The following is a 24,573-nucleotide window of genomic DNA, read 5'->3' on the forward strand; positions in this document are numbered from 1 at the left end:
TCTTGATTCTTTAGTCGAGCTCGGCGCAATTCAAGGCGAGCAATCTACAGATTCGCATCCACAACACCCAAGGGCTTTTGTCAAGAGCTATACAACCGCCAGAATTCTTTCATCGCCGCCTCCAAGGGCACTATGCTGTAGGAAACATCATGTCTACCGGAGCATACTGGCCCGCGGGAAACACAACCAGCCTTTACCCCTCAGAAAATCCAGAGAGACCTGTCGCTACGGTTATGTGGGATTACCAAAATTGTGTCCCCCTCGATCAGATTCCCACCAGAGACAAGCCTCTCCTTCTCTTGACCCCTGTCGTGGTACCACCGGTGGGAAACAATCCCACAGATGACAGAGATCCGTTTGAGATACTCGGACAATCCATCTCTGGCCGAAATATTCCAGTACGCCATGTTCCTTATACCAAGAATCAAGGGATTACGGGCGTCCATGTGGCCTTCATCAAGAGGGCGAGGGCTGTGATCTTCGTCATCACCCACTTGGCCGACACTGACGGCCCGCTACAGTTGGGATTTGCTGAACTCGTGGCGCGGATATGTGAATCAAGGCCACTCATTACCCTGATCTGCTGTGATTTGGCAGGTCGAAACATCTCTAGCACGCAGTTTCGGACTTTGGTGCACATCACCGGATACACGAATGCTGATCTGCTAGTTGCAGCAGCCCTGCTCCTGGATGGCGGTTCGAGGCCAACAGTGCCTGTAGTTACCGGCATGCCCGCCCCAGATGCATCCGAACCTGAGCCTGCGTGGTCAGTTCGGCCCTGGGTTGCCGAGCGAGACTTGGCGGAAACATGCGCCCTTTGGGAAGCGTGTCTCCCTCAACAGTTCCATCTAAGTGCGTCTACTCTCGGGTCTGTCCTGAAAAGAGATGGCTACGCATTGCATTACATCGTGCGGGAGCCGACGGGAGGGTCGCTTGTTGGCTTCTGTGCAGCCTATGCTACCTTTGCCGACAGCTCCGACGTTGCTCTGATAGGGTCCATCGCGGCCATCATCGTGCGAGCTGAGTACCGAGGCCAGGGAATTGGCTCTTCCCTTCATGATACTGCAATGAACAAGCTCCATAGGGTCAGAGGCGTGCAGAGGCTACACCTAGGAACAACTTTTCCTCGGCTGTTCAGTGGTTTGACCGCTGATATGGCTGATGCAAGTCAGTGGTTCGCAAGAAGAGGCTGGCCAGTCGACGCGCAAGGGTATGGGGGGCAGGGTAGCCTTGTCACTGACTGGATTCTTCGCTTTACGGACTTGACAGGCGTCGTAATTCCCTACTCTGGCCTAGGATTTCGACTGTGCCACGAGGCGGATGCGCACCATGTGCTGGGCCTTGAGAATCGCCCGCCGGCGACATCTAGCCACGGCTTCGGCTGGTACGATCAGTACGCTCGGACTGTGAACAGTGAGTATATTAGCGATATCGTCGTTGCCTTTGACAATGCTACAATAGTAGCAACGGCCATCACGTTTGTCCCTGGCCAGCAGAGTCCGGCAGCAGCCGACATTCCGTGGCCGGGATCTCTGAATAGCAATGTTGGAGGAGTAACATGCATTTGTATTCGAGGTCAGCTCTCTTTCCACTCCCCTTTCCCTCCCTTTTTGCAAAGCGAAAACAGATATGAAATTCGCGTATCCTTTTATTGATTACTGATGGGCTACGGCACAGACCAAGACGGCTCACGGGATACAATCTTGGCTTGCTTGCTCTACGCATGCTACCAGACCCTGAGCGGCAAAGGGATGACCGGCATGTTCGTGGACGGAGTTTCCGTCGGAGACCATGTGTTTGTGTCGCTAGGTGAGTTCTGAGCCACAGCCCAAAGATGAAAAATTGCATCGTATCCTCAGCTGTTCCGGATTCTAATCCTAACACCGGGTGTTCAATATGGCAGGTTTCCAGAAGTGGGCGGAATATAGACCCGTTTGGCGAGAGATGTCGCAGTAGGGGGGCTTGCTCAATTGTAGTTACGATGTTTCATTACGTACTGCTACAGCTGCCACTTTGCTTGGATACGGCGATATGGGATTTGTCTTGAGCGGAGGAGTGGACAAGCGGAAGAGGTGGAAGTGGTTTTGCGTATCGCTTGTGTGGGAGGAATAGGGGTAAATGGACCCAATGGCCCACATGTTGAATATCGGGCTGGGATAAAGATGGACCAGCAGTTCAATACAATCTTGTCAATGAAATCCGTCAAGTTGCTCAGGTGGATATGTGAAGCATTGCCCAAGTGAAGCATTAAAAGGGTGTGATGAGAAGCCAAGTATGGGTATATATTGTGTATATTTGTAACTACCATATATGAGGAGGGGAAGTCGACAACAGACGAAAACCCAACCAGTCAGAAAACGACAACAACAACAAAGACGAAAAGCAGGCAAAGGAAGAGAAAGAGCAACAACTTTTGACCCAGATAGATTTCCCCTCCCTCACTTCCCCCTCTCTCTCTCACACGCACATATAAGGATATCAACGCCCCATCTTGCCTGCCCAAACCCAAAAGTACAGAAACAATTCCTTAGATGTCAAACGTCCGCTGACCATGTGTGATGAAGCAAGAAAGAACTTGAGAAAAAAACGGCAAAAGAAAAGAAAAGAAGACGAGGAAGAAAAAAAGAAGCTTATACGAGTACATGATGGCTCGCGCCTACCTTATTGTAACAGACACGTGTAGCCCAGCCGGATTCCCTCCTTTTTTGCTTTTTTTTTGGTTTGTTTGTTTGTTTGTTTGTTCTCTTCTATATTGTGAGATCTTTCTCAATCTTCCTTGTAGTGGCCATCTTTTCTCTCCTTATTATTTGTTCATTGTTCGAGAAGGTGGTCAACATGGCAAATGTACAGTCCGCCCATTCACCCCCATTTGGAAAAGTCAACCGCCTCAACAAGCGAGTCCAGCCCATTCATCCCAACCTCAGTGTCATTTGTCGGCGCCGTAGACAATATCGACGATCGATGAGACGTCTGCTCACTCGTGTTGGTGAAGAATGTGGCCACGCTCGTTCTACGCAAGCTGTTGAAACTATCCCGGACACTGCTCCCTCCCTGCTGAGCTAAGTCCTGGAATGGCTGCAGCGGCGGCGACTGGACCGGTGTGGCAGTGGTGAGGAGTGTCGGGGGTGAAGTCAACGACACGGAACCAGCTTTCGGCCCGTGCTTCTCTCGCAGGCGCTTGATCTCGCGAAGACGGCCGCTCCAGGAGCTGATGTGCTCGCCGCCCTCGCGGTTGTGCCACACATGGGCAAACACGGACGCATTCAGGGCGAGAAGCCGGATGAAGGCGGGCAGAGCCTTGAGTGAGACCATCTTGGTGTCGGATGCTGGCGAGATTGCGGGGAAGCCCGGCTTGCTCATCACTTGCACCGTGTAGAACTTCTTCTTGTGTGCTTGCTCCGGGTTTGCCTCTCTGGTGGCCAGGAACGAAGCCGGTGATGCGGGCGTTATGACAATGTTGACACAGTTGAACTGACTAGGGAAAGTGTCGAACTTGAAAGGGAGGCCAGAGTCGTTGAAGATGATGTTGACAAAGTCATTGCCAATGTGTCGCTTCTTGGCTATGCAGTGCGGGTCCCGTTCAAGATTCGTCGGCATTTGCGTTGTGACATGGAAGACGATTTCAGTCACTCTGTCTCTCCAGCAGAACGTATACTGTCCGTCGGTGTCATGTTCGCGATCCAAGCCCTGCGTGTTGAAGTTTGCCCCCTTGAGCTTAGTCAAAGTTCCCAGGTTGTTGAGGAATTCAATATAGTCGCTGCTCCCCGACACGTTGGCCAAGATTTCTGCCTCTTCGGTCTGGCCTTCGCCAATGTAAATAACGCCGACCTTGTGTCCGTCCAGACTGGATAGGCGATCAAAGACCCTGATGGTTCTACCCGTTACTTCATCGTCCGGCAAGGGGATGGGCCTTGCGGAGTCGTGCGTCTGCGGGATAGGGGACATGAGTTGTATCAGCAGATGACTGGGAAGTATCAGGTTGGACGTGGGTTGGCCCTCTCTTGTAATGTCGACGTGATTCTCTACTTGATGAGGAGGAGGAGGCCGATACGACTCGCGAACCGTGTACGCCGAGGTGCCTGACGGCTGTCTCTTGATAATCTGAGCCCACCCAGACACGGTGGCCTGCTTGACGGTGACGATGCTGTTGCCAACCAGCCATCGCTTCACAGCTATGTCACCAAAGCGGTCCTCTGTGAAATACGGGTCTTCTGCTGATTCGTCGACGTCGGCATAAGTGACCCTCTGCATAAAGTCGATTGACGTAACGGCGTGGTCGTCTGGGCCCTGAGTGAGACTATCCGAGTCCGCGAATAGCTTCTTGACGATCCAGCTGACATGGTTGGCGCGATCAGGCAACTTGAGCGCCAGGAACCAAAACAAGATGACATGGTAGGCCAGGGCGTGGACATATTGCGGCAGATCATCTGTCGGAGGCGGCTGGGAGAGTTCCGATGGAGACTGTACCGATGAAGCAACAGGCGTCGGCAGCTCGCTCGAGTGGGCACTACGCTGAACCTGTCTCTTGTCTTTGGCATATTCCAGGTAACGGAAGCAGATGGCGAAGACTATCCTGAACTCATCCTCCCTGAAGTTGACATACACGTTGTGCAATCGACTCAGGCAGGCAAGGAACTCCAGGATATGGACTGAGACGAAGGGCTGCGTGATAATTGCCGCCATCTGGTTGAGCATCTGGATCAGCGATCTGCTCGTTGACAGAGGCAGCTCATGGCAACATATCGACAGGGCGTGTATGCAGCATTTGGCTGCTCTTTCCCAAGTAGATATCCCATGAACAAACATCTTCACGATCTCATCCTCCTCGGCCTTTTGGAAATGCTCGTGATAGCTGAGGATCATGGTCAAGCTGTGGTAAAGACAAATCGCTATGTCAGCTCGGCGAAGCCCTAGGGCATTGGGGGGCTCTTGGAAACTATTGAGCCGAATCTGTTCGCAAATCACCCTGCGAAGCTCCTGTATCTGCGGTATCGCATCCCGGAAAATGGCATGGTTGCTCAGCTGCGACGGCAGATGTACCAAGACAAAGCTGTATATCTCCCAGTCGCATCCTTGGAGCATGCTCAATACAGTGTCCAGCCAGGCCGAGAGATCGAGAGCGCAAGGCTGATATTGTGCCAGCTCGGCTGCCTGCTCCTGACCTTCTGCCCCGTCTTCCTTGTGAAGATGGGATCTGAGAACCGGGCTAATCATGGACGGGATAGCGTCAGGCAGTGCGTTTGGGTCGGGGTATTTCCACATATAGCCTTGTCGCTGCCCAGCCCGGCCCTGGCCCATAGATACTCCACGTGTTGCCGTGCGAGACTGAAAGCCACCTTCTACTCTGGACAGACGAGCCGTACTTGCGGCTTCCTCGGCCTGCTTCTTCGCGAGCGAGCCCTCAGTGCGAAGCAGAGTAGTGGCGGTAGACATGGCGTCCAGATTGTTGGTGATGAAGACACGATCCGCCCAGTCGGCACGGAGCCTGAAGAGCAGCTTCATCGCTGTCAACCGAGCATCTACTTCGCAATGATCCAGCTTTGCGATGCTGACGAGCACATTGAAGAGCTTCACGCTCTTGTCGTTGTGGAAGTTCATGAGTCGCATGAACATCCGGACGTATCCCCGGGTGACGACGTTGGAGGGCGACTGCTCTACTGGCGCCGGTTCCGTGGTCTCAACACCGCTGACCTGTGGGATCGAGACCGCTAACGGCGATGTGGGCGATGTAATGGGCGACTTCAGACGGTCGCTGACCACAATTACTCGCAAAGCGTTGATAACAAAGTCAAAGAGGTCTATATCACATGCAACGACTACCGAGGTCATGAACGAGATGATGGCGTCCAAGACCAGGACGTCGACTTCCTCGGTGACATCCTGGAGAATGCTCTTGGCAAGGCGAGGGATAAAGTCTTGCTCATCGCCGTCGCCCACCAAGTCAACGATCTCGTAAGCATCCATCATCGTCTGCAGGGCACGTAGCCGCGTCTCTGAAGAACGGCTCCGGTTTCTGAAAAACCCATCTAGCACCAGCGTCAGGTTCTCCTCCCACCGAAGATCTGATGGGGAGCAGCATCGAAACTCCTGGAAGTAGTCGAGCACGGTACGAGCCGTGGTATCGGGGAGGAGTCGATGCACGTCGGTGAAGAACTTGATGACGGTCTGCCGAGGAACAAAATCGCCCGACTTTTGCGTCACCAGCTGGTCTAGCCGAGCGATGAGCAGCTGCAGCTCGTGTTTAATGTTGTCATCCATGGAATCGTCCCTTGCCCGGGTACCCGCGATCGGATCGGGGTTTTCTTGGATCCTGCGATAGCATTCCGCGGCCGTCTCTAGCGGGACTGACCAGTCCTCGTCGAGGACCAAGCGATGTAGCTGCCCGTTTCCGTCGTTGAACAGCGAGTTGATGAGTTGAAGAATCGCATGGTAGATCCTTGGCGAGCTTGAGATCTTGAGGGTGTTTGCTAAGCCATCCACCAACAGGGCATATGGAACCGTAGGATAGCCCTTTTCAGTCGTCTTGGAAAGCAGCTTTTGTAGGACAGCAAGCGCGCCCCTGATATCGCGACCCATATCCTTGTTGCTGACTTCGTCCAGGGACGGATTGCGCAGAACATCGAGCAGGATCCGGACTGCTGCTTGGCCATTGTGGGATTTGCAGAGGTTCGCCAGGGTGTGCCACGACTCTTTGTGGAGGCTATGGACCAGACAAAAGATGGAACTGAGAACCTGGATGGTGCTCTTCAGTCTGCTCGTTGGGACAGAGCCAAACGTGACGATGGCATCAATGGCGGATATACAAGAACGCAAATCCTCTTCCACACTGGTACTCATGCAGATGCCGAGTAGACGATCGATCAAGCCTGTGATGGAGTTTTGATCTGCAGTATTGAAGTTGAACTTGATGACATCCATGATGAAGGCAAAGAGCTGCGCAAAGTTCTGGTCCTCTCCTGTTGCGGCGGCCTTGTTCTTGGAGGTCCTCTGCCCACGAGTGGCCTGCGAGGCCTTCCGAGCAGCACGTGCGGCATTGTATGCTTCTTGGAGCCACTTTGTGAGCAGGGGAAGCAGCTCATAGTCGAACCCGGCGAGTATGCGGCCGCGATGAGTGAGGTCCACCAGCGCAGCAAGCTGCAAATGGAAGTCGTCGGGATGAGCCGGCGCGGCTATTGTCTGGAAGTACTCTTTTCGCTCCAGATCTGTCGAGGAAGAATGCTTGACACACTCGGTCAGAAGCTCCCAGCCGGCCTGCCGCATCGCCGTCGGCTTGCTTGGTTCGATCAGGTCCTTGGCGGCGTACCATATGTCCAGAACGGGGTTGAGCGGATATTCCGTGATGGCGAACTTGAGCGTGTTGGCCGCCGCGATCCGCTCGGCTGGGGTGCCGTTTCTCAACTGCTCGAAGGCGTCCATGTGGTTCGCAGAGAGGCCGCGAGAGCTGATGGGCGTGGCATTGATGAAGTCGGTTCTCGGGAGCGCCGCGGCCGACGACGAGAGCGGCGGCGGAGACTTGATCGAGGACTTGGAGCTGGTCAGGCCCCGGAAGACGCTGGCGAGGCCGCTGGGGCGTATCGAGTCCGGCGACGAAACATCATCTCCAGGCTGCGGGGACATGTGCTCGACTTGCAAGGTCTGGGCTTTGGGTGCGAAGAGGAACTATGACTCGCATGTAAGTACGAGCTGGCGAAGCGCTGAAGAAGCAGTGGGTGGATGTGGAAGAACAAAGGCCACCAGACGAGCGCTTTGCTGGGGTCGCCGGCAGATGGCAGACGCTGGAGGTGGTCACGCAACCGGAGCAAGATATGATATAGTGGGTAGGCGCACTTGTTGCAGAGAGTATCGAGAGTCGACTCACTCCTCAGGGACCATGTATCCGGGACTGGACACGAGACTGGACATCAAGGGACGTGTGCGGGTGCGGAGAGGAGCCCAGAACCACGTCGGCGACGGCAGCAGAGGTGCGGAAAGAGCTGATCCGAAGGCAGAAAAGGGTTGAGGGTGGTGGGACAGTGCAGAAAATTGCACGGGCGGTTTGCAGGCAAAGTCTCGCAGGCGACGCAGGGAGAAGAAGCTGTGCTGTGGTTGGATTGATAGGCACACCAAGAGGAGCCGCTATCAGCTGTGGTCAAGGACGCCCGGATCGGTCATCGGCTGGAGAGTCGAGGTCGGGGTGGACACTGAGCAGCGGCGCATCTGGTGAGGAGCCGTGATGGTCGCTGGCGAAGGGATTTGCAGGGTTTTGTGGTTTATTTTGCTGTCCGAGGTGCAGGCAGAGGAAATCTATTGGAGTAGAGCAGGTCGTCCAGGATGCAGCATGACGGAGGGAGGACGGCGTCTCATTTGCTCAGGAGGCCTTAGGTAAGGCAGTTTTTTGACTTTTTTCTTTTTTTTTTTTCTTCCAAGTCCTTGTCCTGCCGCCCATGTGCCCTTGACTTTGTCTCAGCGCACGGGCCGCGGCCTTTGGGTGGCTGCTGTAGGTACAGGTACTTACCCAAGGCACATGCTGAGGGCAGCTGCAACGTCTTGGCCGAGCTCATTGACGAAGCTACAGGCAGCTGGAGCGCCTAGAAAGCGCCACTAGACGGCGGTTCAGCCGGGCCGTTACAGTGACAGCCACACCAGACTGCAGCGTATTGAACTGTCTGGCCCCAGGAATCCAATGCTGAAAGCTGAAAGGGACGGGTGGCTTTGATCCAGTAGAACACCTGGAAAGTACATTATGGGTTGAGATGGCATTGCCAATATCGTAAGCCGGCTGCAAAGACTTGGCAGTGTATCGTTACCTGATGCAGGCGTGTATCGATTTGGCGGCAGCTACCCGCAACATCGATATTGGTCTCCATGTATTGGAGGGCCTTGACGGCAGTCATGGAGAGCTGAGGTGACCAGGTACCTTATCGGGAGTGCTTGGAGGTACCGAGGCACCACAAGTGAAGACAGGCACCAGCAACGAACTGAAGCTCTGCCTGAACGTCTACTAGAGCTGCAATGTCCACTTTGTTCTCATCACTGTATGTACTGTTCGCTCATCCAATCCAAGTTGCGGCTGCGGATCCTTGATTCCTTGCCGTCTGTCACCCATACGCGTACCCGTTTGCTCGTGTACCTCGCCATACAGCCTGCGCTGGCCCGCTACATGCACCCACAACCCCGCCGTCCTCGAAGCTGTAGAAGCAGCTGGAGACGAGTGACAAAAGCTCTCCCCCACCAGAGCCTTGCCTTGCCTTGCCAGGTCCGCTAGCCAGCAGCGAGGCAACCACCAGAAAAAGTTCGGCTTGTCTCCAGAGGAAACAAAACATTCCCGCCCCATTACAAACACCAAACAGCTCATCATCACCACGTTGAATCTGCCTCCCCCTGTCCTCATTCCTGTCCCCCTTCTACGTACTCTAATCATTGCCCCCGTCCTCCCCTCGCATCCAACGCGAAACAAGTCACCATGTCGGCCGATGTTGGCCACATTGCGCAGCTGCTCCAGGCAACGCTCGATCCTGCCCAGCATCGCACAGGTATGTCGCTGCTCCTCCAATGCCCCGCCTCTTCTGCGGACGCGCCGCCAGAATCAGAGGCCGCAGAACGCGTCTGTCGAGAGACACTTTATGCTGACCGGCGCCAAACAACGCCAGCCGAGGCTGCCCTCAAGCAGGAGGCCAGCAAGCCTCAGTACTCTCTGGCCCTGCTCACCATCGTCGCCTCCGACTCCCTCCCCGCCAACACCCGGCTAAGTGCTGCCTTGGCCTTTAAGAACTTCATCCGACTCAACTATGTGGTAAGTGGCGATGCCGCGCGCCGCGCCGCGGAGATGGCCCGCGACGACCCGTCTCCGAACGACTACTGCCTCCGAGATGCTAAAGCTGGCGCACGCAGGACGCGGACGGAAACTACAAGATCCCACTGGACGAGGTCCAGACGATCAAGGACCGCCTCATTGGGCTGATGATTGCTTCTCCTGCCAACATTCAGAGCCAGCTGGGTGAAGCTGTCAGCATCATTGCCGATTCAGACTTCTGGGAGCGATGGGATACTCTTACCCAGGTAGCTACGAACCGCCGCCCCTCTGGGTTCTGCGAATTTGGTCGATACTGACGGCATGCCTGCTAGGACCTTGTCAGCCGCTTCTCTGCCTCGGACCCCAAGGTCAACATCGGTGTACTGGAGGTAGCGCATTCCATCTTTGTTCGCTGGAGGCCGTTGATGGGAACCGCTGGCCTGTATACGGAGATCAATCATGTCGTCAACACATTCGGCGCTCCATTCTTCCAGCTGTTGGCGGTAAGCGCAGCACCCACTTCATCTTCTTCGTCCCCCTGGCCCTTGAGTCTCGATGCTAATCCTAGAGCGCTCATGGCGGTAGACCACCGATAGTAAAATCTCCGAGCTTGGCCAAGACAAGGCCCTTCTCCACGGCTGGTTCGAGACTCTTAGCCTGCAGCTGAAGATCATGTTCGACCTGTCCTGCCACGACCTGCCTCCCATCTTTGAAGACAACCTTGCTAGCATCTCCGAGTTGCTTCACAAATACCTCAACTACTCGAATCCCATCCTGGACACCGACGACGATACCGAAGTCAGCATCGTTGATACTGTCAAGGCTGACATTTGCGATTTCCTCGAGCTCTATACCTTCAAGTACGATGCCGACTTCTCCCAATACTGCAAGCCCTTTATCACAAGCACCTGGAGCCTGGTGTCGTCCATTGGCTCCGAGACCAAGTATGACAACCTTGTGAGCAAGTCATTGCACTTCTTGGCGGCAGTCGCGGCCACTCGGGAGCACTCGGAGCTCTTCAACAGCGAGTCTGTCCTCACCGAAATCGTCGAAAAGGTCATTCTGCCCAATGTTGCTCTCAGGGAGTCCGACATCGAAATGTTTGAGGATGAGCCGATCGAGTATATTCGCCGGGACCTCGAGGGATCCGATTCCGGCTCTCGACGCAGATCGGCTACCGACTTCCTCCGCAGTCTGCAGGAGAAATTCGAGGGTCCTGTCACCACTTCTGTCTCCCGGTACATCAACCACTATCTTACGCAGGGCAAGTCGGACTGGAAGGCCAAGGATACCGCCATCTACCTGTTCCTCTCAATCGCCGCTAAGGGTGCGGTCACCCAGGCTCAGGGCGTCAAGACCGTCAACCCACTTGTCAATGTGGTCGATTTCTTCGAACGCCATATTGCGTCTGATCTGGTCAACGGTGAAGGAATCGAGCCCATCTCCAAGGTTGACGCTATCAAGTTTCTCTACACATTCCGCAGCCAGCTGTCCAAGGAGCAGTGGAAGGTGGCCATTGGCCCCTTGATTCAGAACCTGAACTCATCCAACTACGTTGTTTATACCTATGCAGCCATTGCTGTAGAACGTGTGCTGTACCTGACGGATGATGCGGGCACGCCCATGTTTTCTCGTGCAGACATAGAACCCTTTGCAAAGGATCTGCTCACTCACCTTTTCAAGCTCATAGAACGAGATACCAGCGCGCCCAAGCTGCAGGAGAACGAATTCTTGATGCGATGTGTGATGAGAATCCTCATCGTCATCAAGGACGGAGCGAGCCCTTGGCTCGATACCATCCTGACGCACCTCATCCTCATCACAAATGTCATGAAGTCCAACCCAAGCAACCCTCGGTTCTACTATTATCACTTCGAGGCTCTGGGCGCCCTGGTGCGATACTGCGCTGCGACGCATGCGGCTGCCATCAACCAGAAGCTATGGGAGCCTGCGCATCAGATCTTGGTCGACGACGTTACCGGTAAGCTCCTCTATGAACAACGATTCTCATACTGTCCGTCTTCCTTCTAACAGCAGCATTGCCTCGACAGAGTTTATTCCGTACATTTTCCAAATTTTGGCGCAACTCCTCGAGTCTAGCCCAGCAGATACCGTCTCCGACAACTACACTGCGCTTCTTGGCCCCCTGCTGCAGCCGTCTCTGTGGGAGACCAGAGGCAACATTCCCGCCTGCACACGGCTGCTGTCCTCGCTTATTCCCAGGGTCTCGAAGACCATTGTTGCGGAGAACCAGCTAGAGGCCGTCCTAGGAATTTTCCAGCGGCTGTTGAGTGGAAAGAAGTCCGAGCTTTATGCTTTTGACGTTCTCGAGGCGATTGTCAACTCTTTTGATCCGTGAGTTGAACCCTTGATGGAGCTTTCACACCTGGTATACTAACGTCTGTCTCGGTAGCTCGGCTCTCGATCCCTACTTCGACACCATTCTTACGCTCATCTTCACCAAGCTGCAAGGATCTCCCGCCGATTCTTTCAAAATCCGCTTTGTTCGGTTCTTCCACCTTGTTGGCGGAAAGCTGGAGGCTGGCTACGGAACGGATTACTTTGTCAAGCACTCTGACAAGGTAGACGAGAAGGTCTTTGCTCAGGTGTATCCTCCGTTCATCCTGCAAGAGACGGACAAGCTGGCAAGACCAGTTGACCGAAAGGCTGCCGTAGTGTCTTTGACCAAGACACTCTGCGACTCCCAGGTGTTTGCCCAGAAGTTCGCCAAGGGCTGGGCAAATACGTGCAGGATCCTTCTCACTTTGCTGGCGAACCCCCCGAGTGTCGCTGCTGGTGTCGGAGATGAGATTATTACGGAGAACTCACCAGACGACATAGGATTCGGCCTGACGTTTACGGCCCTCAACACGTGCAAGCCCGTCGCGCGAGACGACTTCCCCGAGGTGCAGAACGTGCCGGCCTGGGTCAAGGAGTACATGGTTGGGGCCAACCAGAGGCACGGAGGCGCCATCGAGGGCTTCATTTCTCAGCGCCTTACGCCCGAGCTTCAGGAGGCCATTGCCCAGTACATTCGATAATTTCAGAAGATAAATTGGGAGAAGGAGGAAGAGAGAGAGAGAGAGTGAGTGGGTGAGAGACAGGTGTGCACTATGGAAGGACAACAAAGGCCCCATGCCGGGCAACCGTGATGGGATATATCATGAAGCAGAAAAGGTAAAGGTGGGGTAGGTATAATAAGGGTCAGGGTCGGTGCCGGAGATGAGGCCCTTGGTAAGGATAGTGCTACCTCATCGATCATGGACATCAAAAAGAGTTCAAGGGGCAAGGCACCAACAGAAGTAAGGTAGATATTGTGTGGAATGCCTTACCTTAGTAGATAAGTATGTAGGCTAGCAAGGAACAACTCCCTTGCGCATCAAAATAACGAAAGCATACCTTAAATCACCCAGATCAAGGACCACACGCCTTTGCGCAAAGATTTTTGGTCAAGTCTAGAGAGTACTCGACAATGGTTCAATATATATTTGTACAAGAAGCTATCCAAAAATGTCCCTTCTATCATCCAAAACCTCAAAAAGGTATTGGAGGGGTGGGGGGAATCGCGTACTCAAAAACCAGATATGCTCGCTTCATCGTCACTTCAATAGAAAAAATGTTTCTCCCCTGCGCCCAGATGGCGACCTGTTTTAGCAGAAAAAAAGGGGTTACAAAGAAAGAAAGAAAAGAAAAGAAAAGAAAGAAATAGAATATCTAACATTTCTCATCCCAACATCCACGAAATGAACGGCCCTTTTGTTCAAAGAATTGTTGGTTGCTTTTTGTGCCCAGACACAAAGAAGGAAAATGGCAAGAGATGAAAGAAGGGCGAGAAAAGGGGAGAAGAGAAAGTCAAGAATGAAAAAAGTTACACTCCACCAAGATAAATTGAAAACCAACGCCGGAGTCATGCTAAGGCTAAAGAAGAAGGCCCCGTCATATGCGTCGTAGCGATGCCAATAAAAGATGTATGTGGTGATAATATGTTCGTCATGCATATCGTATTAGTTGTAAAGAAGTTCTCGCTCAAGCATTCGGCCCGGCCTGCTTGCGTTGCAAAGCTGTCTCGACGATGCTTCGTTGCGGACAAAGAGTAGATGATAGAAGTGGTGGTGGAAATGACAATCGAAAAACAATTGCACCTTGATAGGACTCAGAGGAATCCGCCTTCGGGACCAACCACGCCAACGCTGTTGCGCCAGTGGCACTGTCGATCCTGCTTCTGCCATTCCCGACTCCTGGGCGGAGGCACAGTATCCCGATGGCTCACATCCGGCCGTCGAGCGCTGAGGGGGTGGAGATCCGTCTCCACGCTCCCTCGACGGCTGTCTCCGCTGGTGTTGGTCTGAACTACCAGTAAGCTGCTGGTGCTCGAGAGCCGCCTGGTGAAGTCCGAGAAACTCAACCTTTTGGAGCTGGAGCCAGATCGCCGACTGCCCGCATCGTCTTGCGCGAACCCGCTTTCGCCGCTCCTGCTGGCAGAATCTGGATTCAGGTGAGGCGTGCTCTGGGTTCTCTGCGAGGGATTGAGGCGGCTTTTGGCGTGGGCCGTATGCGGCCGAGAAGGAGGAGACTGAGAAGTCGGCAGCGGCAGCGGCGGCGGAGGCACCGTACCCGCATGGTAGCTTAGATGAGTCCTAGATATCGTGGGACGGCGTGATCCAGGTTCCCGAGGTGTATCCCCATGCCTATTTGCAATGAACGCCAATGCTCGTTGGGCAGAGGGGGAGATGATGGGGCTTCTGTCGTAGCCATGATCTTGCTCATCCGCAGAATGCGCACTTTCATCAGAATCAAAATCGTCAGGAAGCTCAAGCGGCGTCGCTTTGGGATTATACGTATTGCGCATAGCCGCCCGTTCCTCGCGCCGAGTGGCCTCTCTTTGCTTGCGCTTGTCTTCTACTTCGTGCATGAGGGCATCGAAGCGAGCGATGGAGCTGAACGTCTCCTGGCCAGGAACGTTTGATCCAGCCCACGGAATATGGCCCAGCTGGAAGGCCCTGTCGAGAATCGTCTCGCCAGGGGCGGGCGGCGCGTGGACGTCAAAGCCTAAGGGCGCCTCCATCGGTGAGCCCAATGGCTCGGGGCCGCGTGTAGGTGAGCTCAAGGTAGATGACCGCCCTTGGGCCGCCGTCCACCCCTCAATCAGCTCTCCCTGGTAGATTGAGTCTCTGATGGGAGGCAGCCCCGAATCGCCGTGCATAGGCCCAGTATATATCGGACCCGGAACCGCGAATGCCTTCTGCATGGGGTGCTGGCTGATGCTGGACGGCGAGGAGATGTCGCTTCGCTTGGATCGCAGGCTCGGCGAGTCAGAGCTGAACGTGGCCGGCCGCTCGCGAGGGCCCGTCGAGTACGTAGCGCTGGAGGTTTTGTGCTGTAGAGCGCGCGCATCTGGCCGGCTGCTGCTCGCCTGGTTTCCGCTGTCGGGTCTTGGGGGGAAGTACTCTGGAGCCTCGCGGCTTCGGGGGCTGAAGGGGCTCGAGAATACCGGCGTGGTGCTTCCGTCCGCCGCGGTAATAGGGTTCTTCTTGGACAGGATAAACGAAGCCCAGTCGTGAAGGCTGCTGTGGTGGTCGTCGGGCGGCGTTCGAAACCACAGAGTGCTGGTCCCAGCGTCTTTGCTCGCCATTAACCCCACAGATCGACTGGAGCGACGCTTTCGCTCCTTGTCGCTTATGGTGACGACGAGCGTCGGCTGGATAGGCCCTTGCTTTCGGTAGGCAAGCATCTGGACTTGACAGTCAATGACGCAGCTCGTGGGCCATTGGTAAGCGGGTTCCATGTCTTCCTGTATTATGGTGATATCCTGTTAGAGATCATTTGTGCCATGCGAGGGGTAGAGCAGGAGCCAAGCGCATCACGACTTACCTTGGCCTTGTAGACAGAGAGGCAATACTCGTCGGTATACACCTTGGTCAGAGGCTTCGTATCAGCGGACCTCGCACCAATGGCGCTCTGCCGGTCTTTCTGCTTGTTTGTGCTTGGCGCAGTCCGTCTGCCGACGAAAACATATCGAGTCTGCAAAGGAGGAGGCGAATTAGATGATGCCTCGCTCGGGAGAGTAGGGAGCTGCGTTGGCAGCAACGTCAGCACCAAAACCTACCTTCCATTGCGCTTTGGCGAGGATGTGGTTTCGGTCCGGAGGAACAAGAAGGAGGCCGTCAAGATAGTCCATGGCGAGTGGCTGCGATTCTGCGGCTCCTGAAGGCGCTGAAGGGGGGAGACGGGATTTCTAGTCGACCCTGTCAACAGCACATGCTGAGAAGAAACACGAGCAAAGACGAAACCGCCTCTCTCTCAACCGAGTACATGTGCGTCCAGGCCAGGCGGTTCTGCGCTCGCTCTTTGAGGCGATGGGAGGATGGACAATGAGGGACCGTCTCCTATCTTGCTGTCTCCTCTTTTTCTGGGTATCTTATTTACCTCGCCTGGCCGTCCGGGGCGAGAGTACGAGGCTTCAGCAAAGCGAGGAGAGAACCAGGCGGCAGTGGGTCAAGAGACAGCAACGAGGCCGTAATATGTACAGGTCGGTATTATCTCAACAAAGAGAAAAACAGAAACGGCGAAATGAGGGATTCACCGGAATGGAGCCTGGGGGAGGAGGAAGCGAAAGCTGAAATACTAGTCGGAGGTGCTAGCAGAGGTAATCAAGGGCCGGGCTGGTTCTTGTCCGGAGACGGTGGGGACGAAGCTTCCTGTTTAGCTGCCAAACCCGAGTTTCCAGACGACGATCCGGTACTCAGGCGGGCGGAACAGGCGCTGAGCAGCCCCCAGAGCCCTGGGACCCTTCGCTGGCGCTGGACAACGCACTGCTGTAAGTGCAGCCCACCGCAGCCTGCAATCCATGGAAGCGCAACAGAAGGTGATGCAGTGACGGAGCGCCGCCACCGGCCCAGCACAGACGCCTGGGCTCGTGGGAGGCGCAACCGGATCCATGTACCTGGCTGGAGGCCCAAGATGCCGCACAACTTCCAGAAGGCGCCAGCTGCGGACGCAAGGCATGTCTCGTCGTAACGGGCAGCGACGCCAGGATACATGCAGCGCTCCGGCAACGCTAGAGGCGCACGCCCCCCAAGATATCCCCCCCCTGCTGTCCCCTAAAGACTAAAGAACAGCCTAGCGGAGAGCTGGTGGACCACGCCGTGGACGCGACATTCCAAGGGTTCCTGATAAATTGCAGCTCCACCGCCCGTGATCAAAGTGGCATTAGCTTCTTAGTGCTGGGATGTTGCCGTTGGAAGGACGGATGCCAGGCACTGCTTGTACCTACATATGTACATACAACAACTACTACCTAGTACAACTGCTACGAGCTCGGCGACCGTGGGGTCGGATAAGGAGGGACGGAGAGAGGCTGATGCTCCATTACCTCCGTGCTATTGCCAATCTTGGGACCGGAGCACATGGAGTTTGTTTGATTGATGCCGAAATGGTGGACAAGGTACTAGCACTGATAATAGAGATTGACGGTCAATATCTGCAGTATTGTATCTTCTCCTTATCAGCATCGGTATTGTGTATTCTTTCAACTGCCGCCCACGGCATTATCGCCAGGCAGTTCATTTCACCTCCGCCTCCAGCGCTGGAATGGAGCAATTCGGGCTCAGCGTCCTCGGTCATGCCTTGGAAAGAGGTGCCAGATGGAGCCGGTACTTTGCCACTGGGCCAATAGCGCATCCGATGCGGTAGCCTTCAAGTACACCCGCTTGACAGCAATTGCACGCAGATACTCCACGATACTTGGGACGCCACATGGAGCACCCGCAGGCGCAGGTATCGCCTTAGCAGTGCTAAGCGTGCGCCTTCATTTCTGCGACCAATTCCATCCGTTGAGCCTTCCTCGGTCCTCCGCCTGTCCATTCAAGGCTTCTCTCCTCTGCTCTCCTGTTCTGTACTTGTATCAACTGAGGAAAGAGCCGTGGACTGGGCTGGCCTTTTGAATGGCAAGAGTTGCGTCAGAGTAGCGGAGCATCCACCTGTCCTCCTTTCCCCACCGCAGTCTCCAGCAGTAATCACATTCTACTCCATAATCCATCAGCTTCGAAAAAGTTTCTCCGCCCACTGGCAGATATCCCCAGACATCTTCAGCTGTTTTGCTTTTTGTCTCTGATGTTGGCAGTCAGAGCGAGAGTCAGACACGATGTGAAGCTTGACAAATACTAGCGGCTACCGGTGCCGTGAACAAGGGATTACCTCGAGCTCCGTGACACGGCCATGTCATGTTTGCGGGCACGTTGGCTCTCACTCAGACTCAGACTACTAGTACTACTACCTAGTACATAGGTGATTGCAGTAAGCTGCTCTGCCGCGAATCGTTCCATCCATCCTCTTGCCGCTGCAGATATGCACAACAGGCTGTGCAAACACATGTCTCTGCGTCAAACCCGGCGGGATTGGTGAGCAGGACCTGTACGTGGCCCTCTGTACGAATGTGGTCACTGACAATGCAGGGCTTCAGGTACGCTCAGCAGCCTCGACATCTGGTTTGCCGTCGATTCGGCTGGCCGACTGCAGCAGGGATCAGGGCTGCCACCAAAAGCGCCAGGCTACGAGTAAGGGTGTGACCACGGGAGCGCGGAGTGGCTCCTTAATTCTCTCCTAGCAAAGGCTATGGAATAGCGTCTCAACGCTTGGTCGTCAAAACAGGCCAGCCTCGGGCCAGGGAGCCAGGAACAGACAGCACAAAACTGACTGGGAAAGCCACCGCTGACTTGGGTGGTATCATCATGGCAACACACCAAAAGAAAGGGCCACACCACCACGATAGAAATCTCTTTCTCGAATTCGCCCGGCCGCCGAAGCAAGCCCTTCAACGCGGCAGGTGCAACAACTGCTTGGATATCCCATCATCCGATTTCTGATCGTCACTACGGCCGCGTCCGTCACTAGCCGTCTTGACCATCGCTCCTGCTAGCGGTACGGGTGCACCCCGAATGGAGTAGGCCGTCGCCGCCGTCTTGTGGGTAGTGATAGCGCAAAACTTTACTCGTGCAGTTGTCGGTCCAGAGTGCGGAGGACGCAGCATACCTGACTACCGATCCGAACGACAACCTTACCTACTTCGTACGCTCTTCTTCTTCACGGTAAACGGTCCTTGGTCAAGCTCTCGCCGGCGCAGGGGAAAGAAGTCGAAGCTAGCTTTTGCCGCGTACAAAGAGCGGCGGTTGCGATAAGCCCGGTATCAAGGTACATACCTGGAGGCTACCGCCATGAACCAAGCAGCCACATGATAGAGACATTCCTCCTGCAGAGTACTACCAATCGAGACCCAAGTGACACATCAACGGTCTACCTTATACAGCAGAGGCAGGAGATGAAAAGCCCCTGCTAGTATCAAGCACGCCGATGGATTAATAGCAAAACCAGGAACCGCAGAAACTTTAACCACGTCTACAACGTGAACCCGGTCCAAATCATCCAGCAACAATGGATATCATGTTGTTTTACATGGTTGTGTCTCCCTTCTCCGAGACTTCCAGCGTCACACAGGGATATGGACAGCATGTACTATCACATATACCGGTGCATTGGTCCGGCCCTCCCTCGGGCAGAGGCACGGCCGGGGCACAACATCAGGGCATATGGAACAGAGAAGAAGAAAAGAAGAAAAGAAAATTCGGGGAAGCCGGGTGCCGGTGGCCACACTCCTGGCACGGAGTACCGTACCTGCATGTCAGGCACACATCTGCTCATTGGCCAAGGTCGACCGCTCAACTAATGCACGGCTGCATCTCGCAACGGTGGCGACTCATGGCGTCCAGTCTCTCCTTTTCGGGCTCTGGCACTGGATGAAATCCAACGCGGTTGGCGGCAAGCATCAGACGATACGGCGGCCGAGGCTTGTATCTCCCATCCAATACGGAGCTGTGCCACATTGCAAACACCGTATGAATGGAGCCATTCGGCGGTTAATGCTCACCCTCAACTGCTCGAGGCGGTCGCCTTTCTGCCGTCTGCCCCAGGCTCCTCTGCTTCTCGATGCCGAACCTCCGGTGTCAAACTCAGGATGGCGCCGGTCTCGTTTTCTCATTTGGCTCTGCCTATTCGATGGAGGGAGGGAACAGTGGCCGATAGCCCCCATCTTGATCTACGATCAAATTTAACCCTCTAGCCTATTGGGCGCAGATATGCAGTTGGCCAGTGCTCTTGGAAACCCCTCGGGCCAAGTGTCTAGCTTTCTCGTGAGCTCTGATACAACCCTACCTCATCCATTCATATCTCTGTGCCACCACCATCTTCCTGAAACTAGCTGCGCCAGACCTGCGCAAAACTTTCAAGACGAACGGGCGCCGGCTCCAGTATGTGCCTCGCTCCAACGCCTTACGGCACTAGCCCCCCTCCAATGCGAACGCTGTCAGCACCGCCTTGTCTTCTCATCCGCCAAGGGAACTAAGATGAAAGGAGTGTGCCTTGGTGCATACGCCCATGCTTCCTTCCGGTATCTGATAGAGCAGCCTCGATGGAAACGGTCGCTGAGACGTCTATATTGTGATGTGGCGCGGAATCACGCTATCGGCGAGACGTCCCCCAATCCCGCGAGTCGGCATATGAGAGGGAAACGGCGAAGGCAAGGCACGATCCTCGTCTGAAAGACAAGTGATTACTATTTCTGTCTTGTGGGCCGGGGCATCAAGATCGGCTGTCGCGATATTGTAGCTGCCGGCCTGGTCACTGCATCTAACACTCGTACTCCGGACTGAGTACACAGTACAGCCGTCTCTAAGAACCTACCAATGCCACGGAGCAATGGCGCTGCTACGATTCACTGTCATATACACTGCGGTCTCGGAAGCCACATTTGCATATCTTACCTCTCCTTGGCCAGCAAAGCCATGCTTACGAGGTACAGAATGCTGGTCTTACACAAGTTGGTATGGCGTCGCCTTGTGTTCCCTTGAATCTCAAGATAGAAAGGAGTTTCAGTTGTGCAAGTCGTCATCAGCATTATAATACCGAAAGAGCGAACGGGTAATATGACAGGTAAGACAGTCTGACACTCTGTTGGGAAACTGAATTGATGGTCAAACCGTCCATGTCGTCGATCCTTAGTCGCCTTGTGCCACGTCCAAAGCAGACCAAGGGCAGCCTGAACGGGTGTACCTCCGTATGCCTTGGGCCCTTTGCTTGTCCTACAGCTTCATCCGGGTCCGCCGAGACAGTTGCCGTCTCTTTCTTGGATGAAATGCCCACCTACCAAGTAGAGGTCCGCGCGAGCCTGGCGGTGGCATTACAAGTATAACAGGGCAGGCGTGATTTTGCAGCCTTGTCGGTGAATTGCTACACACTTCTGGGCGAGAAACTTCTCCTGAGTACAGGGTCAGCGAGCGCGCGCATGCAGAGAACATGTATGTCAGCAACACGGATGCTTCCATCGCTAGAATACCGTCAAAGCGCCTGCATCATGCCCCCCTGGCATAGAAGGAAGAGTCTGCACCGGCAACACCAGCCCTGCACGCCGTGGAAGCGAAGACTTGGATAGCGAGCAAGCCTGCTGAATCCGGCTCCGGCTGACAATGAGGTGAAGAATACTTCAAATCGCCCTGGATTTGTGCCAACGGTTATGTATACCTAGTTGCGCAGGTGGTTTCTACAAGCCGGACCGGTGAGATGGCAAAGACTCCATACCTACATACCTAGGTTTTGGCACTTGGACCGTTGAGGTTTTTTTCGGGAGCAAAGAGAGAGAGACACCACCGATGGATCGGCCAAGTGGCTTGTCGTCTCGCTCATCTCATTCGTGCGAGCATTTGCGAGTGTGTCTGTGATATGAGACGGCAAGATTTCAAGGAGTTCTTGTCATTTGCTTATTCTGCGGCTAACGTTCTAACCGTGGTTCTTCTAGGCCATATCGGGTATCCAAGATGCACTCGGTACCAACTCGCATGGCTACGCGTACAGTCCGATAGCTCGCCCCTACACTGGTGTTTGATCGAGTGCGTCAATACTTCGTATACAGTTATATTGGCCACACGCTCCGGGCTCTATCAGCAGCTCCGTGGGCGTCGCAGAGCTGCCGGTAGCGGTCTAGACGAGGATAAACGAACGAACCGGCTCCGTCGCCCCTCACAGATGCCCCGGATTACGAGTGGGGACATGCTGCGATTTCGTTGCATCCTTCGATCCCCTGGCCAATCTCGACAAGTCGCCTAGGCTATGACGGTGCCGCAAAAAGCAAAGACGAAGAATGCGGCAAAAGAAAAAGGAAGCCTCGGGCAACCCTGGTAGCTTTCCACACTCGGAGATCAACCTCTGTCCTCGTACATACGGATGACTTGAGGGGACCACCCTCTCGATTGTCAAGCCCTTGGTCGACAGACGCTCGAGCCTGCCAGGAAGAAAGGGGTAAGATGCCGACCAGCTGTGTGAGTCCCGGCGTCACTGGTCCCTGCGCGTTCCTACGCGGCCAGACGACAGGGCTGGGTAAGAATAGAAGATCCTTTCGCAGAGTAGTCAGTGAGAGTACTTGTAGAAATCGACGTTTGCCTTGGGATATTGCAGCAGCCGGTGCCATTGACGAGGTACGTGGGTGTCTTACTTGTGGATTTCCAGTACCATCTTTTCTTTGAATTGTCAATCGCATAGGGCAATGATACCTGGCAACGTTCCACGACAACATCGCCGTTCTAGAACTAGTTATCAAAGACTACATCTCAACTTGTTCATACAAGACACACTTGGCCCATCGTTATTGTCATCTGCTGGTTCTTGCTAAATGCTTCTTTATCCACAACAGCTCCATACAGAGACCACAGACCACGGAGGATTACACCTCACCCCAGCAATGAAACGCATTGGCTTTCAATCTATCTACAGTACCCCCAGATCTCAATAAGCCACTGCTCCTACCTACTAAGCCAAGGTAGTATAACAAGAACGTTCTGACAAAACGCTAGCACGAGAAAAAACAAAGAAACACGCCTAACCTGCATTATGCAGGCATGCATGCAAGGGCAACAAGACCATTTCCTCCGTCCAGGGACCAAAAAGCCAAACCACCTCGCCCCCGGTCTTGCTGCTAGTAATCCTCAACTGAACACCGAAACATCTCCCAGGTTTTTATCCTCGTCTGGCGGTTTCTGCTCACGCGACACGTTCGCCCGTTGCCATGCCTACGTGTGCTTGTAAGGTTGGAATCATATTGTCGCTCTCTACTCTTCTGTCTACGACGTGTCTTTGCCCCTTGCCCCGTCCTTTGCTTTGCTCGTTTCGCTGCAGCTCTATTTATGTATGTAGACTGCCTCGTTTTGGCATGTGGTTGGTAGGGGCCTCGATGATTACAGGCTTGGGTACAACCCCAACGGCGTACGCCGGCCGGCCTGCCTTGTCCTACCTACCATACCATGCCTTTCTACTACTACTACCAGATACTACCTCTAATCCCAAGACATACTACGACTGTGACCTTCTTGTTTACTTATTATCTTACCGTCGGACTTTACTTGGTTATTCTTAGCCACCTTGGGGTTGAATGCATCTCGTCTGCTTGCCCCGGTGTCTCCTGGGCGTGTATGATATAGTAATACGAGGAACACGCTCATGCCTACCCCCTAACTTCATCTGACCATCAAAGAGGCAGACGGCAAGAGAAAAAGAAAAGTCTGCTGTACGACGAACAAAAGGACATTTGGGTCGATTGACGCGGCCTTAGACTCGTCCTCTGCATTAGCAGCTGTAACGATGCGTTGTTCTAACATACTAATGCCTACTACCTGGTAGGTAGGCGCATGGAACAATTTGCTTCGACGACGAAATGTTACCTGTCAACCGTACCAAGTACACCTCCCACGGAATGGAAACTCAAGAGGAGCACAGTCAACGCTATTAGGTAGTATAGACTCGCTATCATACTCTACACAGAACCTCCGCGCCGCCTCTTACACGTCACCCGCAGCAACCCTGCGGAGCCAATCGCACATAGAGGGGCTATTGCAAGATGCCCATGTAAACAAACAACAACAAGACAACACTTCTACACGTGATTAGAACCGCCCGTAGCATCGAAAGTCCGTGTACATGGGCCGCTGCCTCTTGAAACGCCTCCCAATTGGACAAAACAGAAAGTGAAAGGTGGGCAGAAGAAAGGAAAAGAGAAGAAAACGCCGGCAGGTTGACTGAGAAATAACAGGGTCTGCGAGCCGGTCTTCCAGGCCAAATCAGAAGATCTCGCCTCATATTGAATAGCGGCGGCCTGATAGCAGCAATGCGCTCGCTTCTGTCCCCGAATCCTCTCCGCTTGACCTCAGGACTCCATAGCTGCATCGTCCTCCTCGGCGGAAGAGCCATCCGACAACGGCGTCACCTCCGCATTATTCCCCGCCGGAAGCCTAGGCCAACTGTCGAGCAATCTTTCGAGAAACTCGTGGGCTTCTTGCGGCACCCTCGCCGGCTGTGTCATCGACGGCTGTGCCATTGTCGATCGTGCCGCCATCCGCGCCCGTCGTTCTGCCTGTACACTAGCACTACTCTGCGCAGGAATCTCGGGAAACAAAAACATTGTAGTCAGAGGCCGGGTAGGCCAGCCAGGCTCGGCAGGCGTCGCAGATGTCGTAGGCATGGCAGGTGTTGTAGGCACGGCAGGTGTTGTAGGTGTGGCAGACCTCGTAGACATCACAGACCGCGGAGGTATCAAAGGCACCGCAGGCGTCACACGCCTCCGAGGTATCGCAGGCATCACAGAACTCGCAGGTATGCCAGACGGTGCAGAGGTTGGCGGTGCTGCAGATATCTCGGGAGGCGCCGGCATCGGGGTTGTCGCAACTGGCCCCGTCAAGGTAGGTCGGGGGCGAGCGCGTGGCAAC

General features: G+C 54.4%; 4 protein-coding genes across 4 annotated transcripts; 2 read left to right on the plus strand and 2 right to left on the minus strand.

Moving 5' to 3' along the window:
- Positions 1-149: 149 nt before the first annotated feature.
- On the plus strand, positions 150-1,655 carry BBK36DRAFT_1128306 (hypothetical protein; the record flags this gene model as incomplete). The annotated part of the gene is made up of 1 exon (XM_024891600.1): positions 150-1,655. One exon carries the CDS (start codon positions 150-152, stop codon positions 1,653-1,655), a length of 1,506 nt encoding a protein of 501 aa, XP_024746211.1.
- Positions 1,656-2,859: 1,204 nt separating this feature from the next.
- On the minus strand, positions 2,860-7,617 carry BBK36DRAFT_1127785 (hypothetical protein; the record flags this gene model as incomplete). The annotated part of the gene is made up of 1 exon (XM_024891550.1): positions 2,860-7,617. One exon carries the CDS (start codon positions 7,615-7,617, stop codon positions 2,860-2,862), a length of 4,758 nt encoding a protein of 1,585 aa, XP_024746212.1.
- Positions 7,618-9,196: 1,579 nt separating this feature from the next.
- On the plus strand, positions 9,197-13,004 carry BBK36DRAFT_1136448 (Cse1-domain-containing protein). Its single transcript, XM_024892980.1, is given in 12 exon segments — positions 9,197-9,215; positions 9,226-9,301; positions 9,314-9,339; positions 9,410-9,508; positions 9,551-9,552; positions 9,628-9,772; positions 9,871-10,038; positions 10,105-10,275; positions 10,358-11,753; positions 11,824-12,127; positions 12,186-12,816; positions 12,947-13,004. 8 exon segments carry the CDS (start codon positions 9,443-9,445, stop codon positions 12,811-12,813), a joined length of 2,880 nt encoding a protein of 959 aa, XP_024746213.1. The 5' UTR covers positions 9,197-9,215; positions 9,226-9,301; positions 9,314-9,339; positions 9,410-9,442; the 3' UTR covers positions 12,814-12,816; positions 12,947-13,004.
- Positions 13,005-14,183: 1,179 nt separating this feature from the next.
- On the minus strand, positions 14,184-15,950 carry BBK36DRAFT_1088022 (hypothetical protein; the record flags this gene model as incomplete). The annotated part of the gene is made up of 2 exons (XM_024888981.1): positions 14,184-15,563; positions 15,879-15,950. Coding segments are annotated over 2 exons (1,452 nt in total), but the record flags the coding sequence as incomplete, so codon positions are not given.
- Positions 15,951-24,573: the final 8,623 nt, after the last annotated feature.

Source organism: Trichoderma citrinoviride (assembly GCF_003025115.1).
Source record: "Trichoderma citrinoviride strain TUCIM 6016 unplaced genomic scaffold BBK36scaffold_15, whole genome shotgun sequence".
In the NCBI taxonomy this organism is placed as follows: Eukaryota; Fungi; Ascomycota; class Sordariomycetes; order Hypocreales; family Hypocreaceae; genus Trichoderma; species Trichoderma citrinoviride.